Below are 10,715 nucleotides of genomic sequence, written 5' to 3'. Positions count from 1 at the left end.
ATTGTCGACAGCTGACTTTGTGGAGGGGTCCACTGTCAGCAGTAGTGTCATGTTTGGTCTGATTACATTGCACAGTGAGCCAGGAATTAAATCTAGCAGGAGTTTCTTGAATTAATTAAGACTACAATTTGGTGGACAAAATATTTCAAGTTTTGGCCACAAATATGGGGCAGCGATACAACCTATTTTATTTTGCAAGATAGAGGTTTATCCTCTTGAACAAATTTGTAGAACGCAGAATTTTATGAAAAACATAAAAGCTGTTCATCTTTAAACTACTGAGATGTACGAAATTTTATAAAATTTGCCTAAAATTCACGTTTTTAGTATTAAATTTTGAATAATCAAAGGTTCAGTTTCAAAGGCATAATTTTATGATTTTTCCTGATCATTTAAATCTTTGTCAGATCAAGGCTATACATTTTAGAGTACTAAAAAATATAAATCAAGTTAAATTTTGAGAAAATAACAGGATTTTCTCATTTAGTTTTAAAAAAATGCGCAAGTGAACGCAAAGTGTCATTAATTATTCAAAGTTTACATCAAATAGACATTAATTCCTCAAAATGTCTCAGAGGTACACTGAGATATATTTGAGCTATTTGGATTTGACTCAAACAATATATTTTATTCAAACAAAAACCAGGGTGGAATTGGTCAGGAGTATATAATTGTAATTATGCCAATAGTTTAAGGGATTATGGTGAAATTAATAATTTAATATATTCGCCCAATTGTTAGAAAGGGACGTTGTCCTAAAATTCTTACGTACATTTAATTTATCTTAATGTATAATGAAGATTATTCCAACCAATAACGTTGGTAGATCACCTTTCTGATAACTTCAAACTAGGGGATCAGGATTTTTCAGTAATCAATGGAACACATTTTGGTCCTTGTTATTTTTTAAGCCTCTGGCGGTGACCGTATGCACAGAAAAAAAATCTGAATTTTAACTATGGCGTAAAACCTCCCTTCGTTTAATTTTGAGCTATACTTGGCATGAACAACTAAATCGTTTTGAGCTTGCATACAATATTGCTAATGTATGCCAATCTAGCGTTAATTTTATGTGCGCTATATCTCGCAGAAATTTATATGATTTTTTTAAACGGTGTGGTATCCTAAGACAACAGCTATGACCCAGATTATCCCAAGCTGGCGTTCCCACGCAGTGCCTCCATCAGGTGAGATATCATCCCAACCAACTCAGCCCTCTTTAGCCGGCGCCGGTGGTAAGCGTGACTGCTTTCACACCCCAATGGGTCTGGGTTCAATCCCAGCCGAGGTCGGTGGTATTTTTCTGAGGCATAGAAATCTCTGGTCACGTCTTCCTTCGGAAGGGAAGTAAAGCCGTTGGTCCCGGCCCATGTGTGTTGAATGGGTGCGATATCCTACGCAGGTGTGGAAGCTGCCTTCCTGCACATTCGATTGCCTTTAATGGATAACAATCGATGTCCGCGGTGATTGGCACTAGATTGTGGAACAGAGACTGACGTTAAATAAAGGAAAACAGAAGAAGAACTCAGCCCTCTTACAACCTCATCATAATTTAGCGCAACTAGCAACCGGAATCCTGGTACGTGACAATTAGACGGAAGACATCGCGGCGGCATCAACTATTCCAAGCTGACCGCATCAATTTAGTATAGATGTTAGGTTGTTAGATGGTCACAGGTTGATCGAGCAGATCACTTCAAGTTTAGACTTTACAGTGAATATATCGTGGAACGATAATTTACTATTCTTAAGATGTTTCTTTTGAAAAGAAATTCATAAGTGTATATTTCAATTCAAAAATATTGTTTATGTTCATAGAGTTTATCTCAAAAGTGAGCGTACACCTTCATTTTTTTGAAAAACTGTAAGAAGATGGATTTTTGAAATCTTGGCTAGTGGTTGAACAACTATTTATTGATTTACCAGTACAGCTTTGGAATTTATTGGCAGAGTATGTATGAAGTTTGAGTAACTTCTGTAAAACGGTCGATTTTCAACTTTTCTCATAGTAGGCGAATTTTAGTAAAATTAGCGGCATTTTAAAGATCTTTATTATGACTACAAATGAGGAAAATTTCAAAATGATTGGCTCATTGTATTCCAAGATAATGTGTTTTTTTAGGGAATCTAGTTTTTCTAAAATAGCTCTAACTTCTTACACACTCATCCAAATAAGTCCAATACTATACCGATAACCAATAAATGGTTGATGAGCCAGCAGCCAACAATTTAGAAATCTATCCTTTAAAGTTGTGCTCGTACAGCTGTTTTACTGAAATGTACGGACAACTGTACGCTCAATTTTGAGATAACCTGTATACTTATATTTTCTTTTCATTTTCTATTCAGAAAGTGAGTAATGGCGCTATAATCATAAGCCATAAAAAGCTAGGACAATAGTTAATGCTCATATCCCAAAAGTCAGAGGAAAAAAAAAAGGAAAATCACTTAACCACTCAACCAGCTTAGATGCTTCCACCGACCAATCAATCATATAATGACACGCTACGAAAAATACATGTAAATTTCAGTGCCCTGAGACCGACACATGCAAGCGGCCCTTTTGACATAAGAATCAGTTGAAAAGGACGAGAAAATCAATTCAATCAAACGTACTTTTCATCGAGTTGCATGTGTTTCGGTTTCCGAACACTTAATTTTATATGCCATGTTTGTTAACGTTCCATGATTTACGTCAAAGCTGAATTACGTCTCGTGTAATAATGGTAATTTCTAAGTGTGTATCAAAAACGGAACGTCAACGTTTCAACATTTATTGGATTCTGAAGCATCGTAACGTTTTTTGAATCATCTTTCCCCTTAAATGCTGCACAGTAGGCCTGGCCGTTTTGGTATGTGTGACGCATCTTCGATGTGAAACATAAGTCATATTCACAAATGGACGTATATCAATCATTTTCCAGGATGCTTTCAAGAACTGGCTGTGTTGGTGTTCGATTAGATTAGATTAGATTAGATGTATAAAGGATATTATCAAAGACAACCGATCAAGAAGACTGGCAACTCTTCCATTTTCTCATACGAACGCTATGAGACAGGTACAATCGCGTCATCTGCCGCTCAAAGGTAAATGCTTCCAACGAATTTGATAGCAAAGATTACATCCTCAGAAGAAGGGTTTGTGTATTTGCTAATTTTTCTTCCTTCACTCAAGCGCAGCGCAATTGTATCTGTCGCTTGGATTCTGGCAAGGTTGCCAGTCTTCATGATTTGTTGTCTTCGATATTATTCAATTCGGCCAAATGTCCATTTGGCAAAACTTCCATTCAGCTAAACGTTCATATACCAAATGGGGTATCATCATCCTCCAGTGTATAAGGTCAATGGAAAAAATTTCCATTCTGAGCGAATGTTTAATTTTGCCTTGGTCAACGGCAAATTTCTGTCAAATTGCTTGATTTCCTGGTAGAGCCTACCATCAATGTCAATTAACCTTATTCTCGTTTTATGCCTTCTCGCTCACAAGCTGTAAATTTTGGTGGAATAATTCCTGAGTCTACTGCTCAGAGTAATGCCACACACTTATCCAGTCAGTAATTTTTACCGAGTTTTTGAATTGCGGAACTGTTCGGTAAAATTTAAAAAATCTGCGAAAAATTCAAAGTTGAGAAAATGTGTTACGAAAATTTACAGACTTACTTCTGTTAACCCCGTGTAATGATGAAAAATAAAATTTGTCAATTTTATCCAATCTTTTCTAATAACAGTCATTTGAATATTAACCGAGTTTTTCAGTAATCCAAAAATCCAGTAAAAAATACTGACTCCTGTAAAAAAATCTAAGTGTGCAAGCTCGGTTAATTTTAGGCTTGCGAGTAAGCCTATTTATATCAAGTCTGGTTGCCGCTAGGATTACATTGAAGTTTTTTTTAGTAATAAACTAGTGCATTGTCCTGGCGCATTGGAGACTGGTTAGGTGATTATATTATCGATTTACTTGAGTTATGTTTCTTCAATATAACCCAAACTTAGAATTCTTCATGACTGTAAAATAAATGTAATGCTTGCATAGGGATTTGAGTAACGTCAAGACTAGATCTATATAAGTTTGTCAGGGTGTTGTTGCTTTTAAAAATAGGATTTTTGTCACAAAAAAGAAAATAATGATAAATTAGCCGAGCTAACAATAATAGACTGAGCAAATCAAGCAGTCCACTTCGAAAGGTGACAAAAAAGCAAACAACGTGTTCAGTCACAAAAATTGATTTATTCAACAATATCACGTAACATATTTGGCGGTTGGTGGTTGAGTTTGTTCAGAACGACGGCTTGGAACTCCTTCTAACTGAGTGATGGAAAATTGAGAAGAATCCTCGTGTTTACCAAGCGTAGTGTGCGCTGGAATCCTGGAAGTTAACGTGCGAAACCGAGGATTCTGGGGCATAGCTCAGAGTTTTGGCGGCAACAACTGGAGCAGAATGGGCGTACAAAGACTGGGCGGTCTTGACGTAGGTCGGCTGTTGGACAATGGTCTTGGTGTAGACGGGCTCGGAGGCATAGATCTTGGCATAGACTGGTTCCGAAGCGTAGTTCTTGGCATAGACTGGTGCAGAAGCATAGGTATTGGCGTAAATTGGCTCGGATACGTAGGTCTTGGCTGCTGGAATGATACTCTTGACGATCGGGGCTTGGTAGGCCAGAGTCTTGGCAGCGTAGACGGATGGCTGCTGGTGCACGTAGGTTGGTTCAGCAACAACAGTCTTGGTGTAAGTTGGCTCATGGACGTACTGGACCGATGGCTGGGCATAGTGCACAGCTGGTTGGGCGTATGCTAGGGTCTTCGTAATTGGGGCAGCGTAGTGGACAGCTGGTTCAGCGTATGATACGGTCTTGGTGACTGGAGCAGCGTAGTGGACAGCTGGTTCGGCATAGGACACCGTCTTTGCAATCTTAGTTGGATGGTGCTCACGGGTGATCGAGCTGTAGCTGACGGCCGAGGCTGGGGAGTAGTGTGCCGAGTGGTGATCAGCTTCAAGGTAGCCAGCGCTGGCACAGGCCAGAGTGGCAAACAGGGCAACCATCTTTTGGGTTGAGATAAAAGGAAGTTTAGTTAAGTATTGTTTGCTATACATGTTACCATTGATTGAATGATTGATTCATAAAACTGCATGTTGAGAATCTACGTGAATTTTCTAATGCACACAGTATTCAATAGTTCATTTCAGAGGGAGTAATGCAGTCAATTTCAAATCTTTTTCACTTTAATTTTGAACATCTGTCTGGGTTGACACTTTTTGATTGGTATTTTTGAGCCTCTGATATTTCAGAACAGTCCATTTTTGAAAATTTCACTATTATTCAATCACTTCAAATCAAAAACACTGCACTAATCTCCTACAATTTGCTGCCTAGTTCTCACCTTAAACGCCATTATGTCGAAGGAAACTTGCACTTGGGATGCGTGCAACGAAACGATTTAGTCGAATTAAAGTTAACTGAAGTAATGATACAGTTCGACCAGTTGGGTCCAATATTTATATGAAAAATCTAAACACTTCGAATGCTCTCCGCTCCGATCCTCCAACGAAGATGATGATGGCCGGTTAACCGAAGAAGAGAGGCTGGCCTTCCGAATTGGCATGGTCGCGCTTGGTCGGTCCATGGTTAAATTAAAAAGCAATCACAATGTTACTAGGTAGTAAATCGTACTCCTTCCGATCGTGTGAGGCGGCATAGTTGGGAGATTTGATCGGTGGTTGATGGGACATGTGCTTGGTGGTGATTCGATTTTATTTCTCTGTTGGTTTTACGAAGGGTTGATCAACCGGATGATGTATTTTTTGCGGAGTCACTTGGATGTAATGCGAGCGAGGGAGTTGCACTTGTATGTCTTGTGCGAATGCCCAAAGTTTCAATGGGACGATGGTCCATGGATTTGATACCCGAGCTTATTTACCCTGTATCTGAACGCGTGAGCGGTTGCTTCTTTGATGGATGTGGTGTTGTATGGCTGTTACGGAGTTTTGGTAACTCAAGAATTTGACAGTTTTAAATTTTCAATCAGTAATAAATATTAAGGGCAGCCAGTACCCATATCTTAATCGTGTACTGCTCATTGTCTGCTTTACGTCTATTGCATGATTTTCATTGCAATGATACAATGTATATACTAACTTATACAGAATGAGAGAAGTGTTAGTAATTTACATTTAAATCCACTATCGTGATTGCTTACTCTTGACAGATACGACAGACACTGATGAAAATTGCACATTGTAGACGAAATACAAGTATCTGTCTAGGATAACAAACTATGGTAGAAAGGAAATTACTAACCCTTCTCTATTGCTTTTTATAAGTATTCCATTGTAGTGCACTATAGGTGCCAAGAATAATTAGGATTCAAATAATTTTGTTTCGTTACATTTTGCAACGTAGACTTTTCAAAGGAAACAAAAAAACGAATAAAGTCTTTTCCATAAAAGTAGACTTCTGGAGTTAAAATAACCCCAATTTTTTCGCTCAGCTCGTTAAAAATATAATTTTACCATTCTGAATGTAAAAAAAATGCTACATTTGACAGAAGAGTGGCATATTGACATGGTCGTGTGTATAAAATTAAAAAAATCATTAATTATTATTTATTTTCTTGTATGATAGAAGATTATTTTCAGCGCAGGAGTCTACTTTGGTCCAAAATGCACAATAACACAATGCAAAAATTATTTTTAATAGACTTTTGCCTCTATTTAGACTGAATTTTATGTCACAAATGTCATTTCAATGAGTTAATTATTCGACAGCATCGGTTCACATCTATTTCATACACAGTTGAAATGGATTAGTTTGCAAATTTTTGAAGCACCATTTCTTTGCTTAGTTACGTACATACGTACATCGTAGAAAAAATTTCATGAAATGGTAGAGAAATTATCTCAGCAATCCATATGAAGTCTGGAACGCGCAAAAATTGGCCAACTTGAAATTGGTGTAATTCTGTTAAAAATGCATAAAAAACCCGGAAATGCTGCATTTGGAAGTTGAGTGTATATACAATGGTTGCTATGATGAGTTTTCACCGTTTGCTCTCCAGTTTTCAAAATTACGTCCAAGCAAGAGGAGCAGCGTGTCAAAATTTTGCTCGCGCAGCAAGAGAATCCGACTCACGACGAAACTTATGTGAAGGTGGATTTCAAACAGCTTCCGGGACAGGAGTTTTATACCGCATCTGGCAAAGGGAAGGTGGCTGAAATTTTCAAAACCGTCAAACTATCGAAGTTTTCTATCGTATCGTCTGGCAGGCCATATGCACATGTGGTCTAAAAAGCGGCATTTTCATTACTACGGAAACCATCAATCAAGAGATCTACGTCCAGGAGTGCCTGGAAAAGCGACTGCTACCATTCCTAAAGCAACATAATAGACCTGTGCTGTTCTGGCCGGACATGGCGAGCTGCCACTATGGGAAAAAGGCAATCGAGTGGTACGATGCGAACAATGTGGTTGTGGGACCCAAAGACCACAACCCTCCCAACAGCCCAGAACTCAGCCTTATTGAACGGTATTGGGCCTTGGTCAAACGGAATCTCAAAAAAACTAATAAATCCATGGAAAACGAGCAGCAGTTTAAATCTAACTGGCGTTCGGCGGCCAATAACGTCGATGAGACCACTGTGCAAAATTTAATGGAAGGGGTTAAGCACTAGGCACAGCAGTTTGGATTTGGCAAACCAAAAGAATAAACGAACATTTTTTCCTTTAAATATATGAATTGAGCTACCAAAAGAAAAATAAGATGATTTTTGTGATATGAATTTTGACTGAAAGAAACGATTTTTTTGCCGACCAATTTTTGCGCGTTCCAGTCTTTAAAATATAACCTGAAAAATGTTTCTTACGAACAATTTCATCGTGGATGCAAATCACAAATAAATGCAGGATTTTTTTATTAATGATTTTTTAAAACTATTTTATTCATATTTAAAACAAGATTATCTTTTTTTTTCATTTGGTTTGTTTTTTCCGTCGATCTTGTTTTCCGTGCTGAGCACCAATGCTACCGACGTGCCAGGAAGGCAGCTCCCACATCTGGACCCTACCTATCGACCCATCAACTCATGAACCGGGGACCAACGGCTTTACTTCCCATCCGAAGGAAGGCGTGATCAGAGATGTTATGCCTCAAAATTATCTTGTTCTGGTGGAAATTTCAAAGCTGTATTTTTAACCGTTTTTTGCATAATTGTCTATAACTAGCTAGCCAGATTTTTTGACAGACAATTGATTAAAGTGGTTTTACACAGAGAGCACTTTTAGTTCGTTCCAAAAATCAAAAATTTTGATTTGTAAAAATACAAAAACATTCAAAAGTGCGCTCGGTGTTCCTTTTTTCTCCTGATTGATCGTTTTGATGCAGTGGTGGAAGTGTAGGGTATGTACTGTATCGTGAAGGTGGATTATTCCACGTACTTGACAATCAGTTCGATTGTATGCAAACTCGTTCAAAAAGCTATAATGTTTTGAAATTTGAATAGAAATACTGGGAGATAAAATAGCCTGCGGCTAAAAATCTCGATAGCCATAAAAAATAGAAAATACATGGAGTATCATAACATATAATATTACACGCGAACCGTGAACGAAACAAATATTATAATTCTGAGAACTTTGAAATTTTTTCTATCAATAGTTTTGAAATGTTGCTACTGCAACTACACACTTGGAAATAACTATTTTTACTTGAGACGTAATCCATCTTTGACGTAAATTATGAAGCGTAAAAAAAAAAACTTTTCATGTGAAATTAGGTGTTCTCAAACCGAAACATAAGCAACTCGACGAAGAGAACGTTTGATTGAATTGATTTTCTCGTTTCTTTCAACTGATTCTTACACACTTAGAAATAACTAATTTTACACGTAACGGAATCCAGACGTAAACAAATATGTCATGTAAAATTAAGTGCTCCGAGACAGAAAAGTTCGTTATCAAAATTGACGCTCGTACATGTCAGTCTCAGAGCACCTAAATTTACAATATTTTTTTTTCTAAGTGTGCATGTCAAAAGGGCCACTTACATGCACACTTAGAAAAAAATAATGTAAATTTAGGTGCTCTGAGACTGACACATACGAGCGTCAAATTTGACATAAAATTAAGTCAAAGCAGACGTGCAAAAAGTAATTAAGTACTTTTCGTCGAGTAACGCACTTTTCAGTCTCGGAGCACTAAATTTTACATGACATATTTGTTTACGTCTGATCCTTTATGTCAAAGATGGATTCCGTCACGTGTAAAATTTGTTATTTCTAAGTGTGTGTGTTGATCTCAGGGAACCGTAATTTACACGACTTTTTCCGTAGTGTGTATGATTGCGCATTACACGCAAACCAAAAATCTATTACAATGATTGTTAGTTCCGTTTCCTATCATCCTCTGTTCATGAACATCGCAGCGAATGTTAGAAGTTGACCTTACAGGCGATGTAATGGTTTTTTGTCTTTTTCATTTCGTGTTCTATCTACGCTTTCGACTATACCAGTAAGCTTGTAGAACGACGCACATTGTAGAACATTGTAGAACGACGCACACACTTGCCTTGAATCTCTCCAGCAGAAAAAGCATACGAAGTCGAGTATGCGAGAAAATGAGCGCTTCATGTTTGCTTTTAGGCTATCCATATTCAGGAGCATGGAGAGAGCAGTGGAGAAAGCACAGGTCTGATAATCGAAGCGTTCTTGGTTCGAGTCCAGTCGGCAATCGGATTCCTATTTTTATCGACATAACTTATTTACCTCACTAATACACTCTACATTTTTCGGTCTCCAATTTTTTTGCATTGGGCCGCAGCTAGGTATATCACATTCTTGGTTCATGCGGTCTCCACTAACATCCTCTGATGATGAATCCCACATAATTGTAAGCGAATCTTACATCCCTCGGTTGGGTGTAGGAACTTCGCAAAGTATGATGTCTACACGGTACACATCTGTTTTATAAATTCGAGTGAATAACACACTTCCACGACTGATCTTACACGTGACGGAATCCATCTTTGACATAAAGGATGAGACTTTAGCAAACATGTAAGTCGGATTCTGTCCCGTGTAAAATAAGTTTTTCCTAGTGTGTGTCCATAATGTTTGACAACACTTTTTTAATCTTTAAAGGCTCTACACATTGCACCGATGCGATGGTATGCGGGAGACAGCTGTTTTCACTGACTTTATGATGCCACTGCAGTTCTGTCGGGTAATGTGAACTGCGCTTTATTATTTTTCTTGACCGAGTGATATGTGTTTGCTACGATGCATTCTATAGAGGTGATATATTCCGTTATTGTGTTGTGGACTGCAGAGCTGTGTAGTAGCTGACCCAGGGTACGGGAAATTAAGGAGAGCCTGAGGGTCGGTGGGTACATGTGGTGTTCTGGTGTTGGTGGAATGCTAATGAAGTGTTTTCACTTATGCTATTTCACTAGCGCTAATGAGCCAGCAGCTAGCAACAAAGCTCACCAGCATAATATAAACAGGGCACCCGCTTCTACTTGCATAAGATTTCAGGATGAACTGAAATTCGTGCTAGTACACTGAAACAAATCAACATGTACCGTTTATTGGATCCATCTTATAACATAGCAATGTCAGCAGATTTATTCATTCTATGTGATGATTGATAGATTCCATTGGATTATCACTTAAAAACTATGACTGCGATATGGAATGATTTCTATCGTAATTTCACATACTTAGTAC

At 38.0% G+C, this 10,715-nt stretch overlaps 1 protein-coding gene across 1 annotated transcript; it reads right to left on the bottom strand.

The window, feature by feature from the left end:
• Positions 1-4,340: 4,340 nt before the first annotated feature.
• On the bottom strand, positions 4,341-5,463 carry LOC135704489 (cuticle protein-like). Its single transcript, XM_065225976.1, has 2 exons — positions 5,381-5,463; positions 4,341-5,042 (listed from the first exon to the last, which is right to left on the bottom strand). Exons 1-2 carry the CDS (start codon positions 5,390-5,392, stop codon positions 4,341-4,343), a joined length of 714 nt encoding a protein of 237 aa, XP_065082048.1. The 5' UTR covers positions 5,393-5,463.
• Positions 5,464-10,715: the final 5,252 nt, after the last annotated feature.

This window comes from Ochlerotatus camptorhynchus, unplaced genomic scaffold (assembly GCF_037179485.1).
Source record: "Ochlerotatus camptorhynchus isolate MF236.1 unplaced genomic scaffold, CSIRO-AGI_Acam_v1.1 ptg000242l, whole genome shotgun sequence".
Classification (NCBI taxonomy): Eukaryota; Metazoa; Arthropoda; class Insecta; order Diptera; family Culicidae; genus Ochlerotatus; species Ochlerotatus camptorhynchus.
This window is presented reverse-complemented; position numbering and strand designations above follow the sequence as displayed.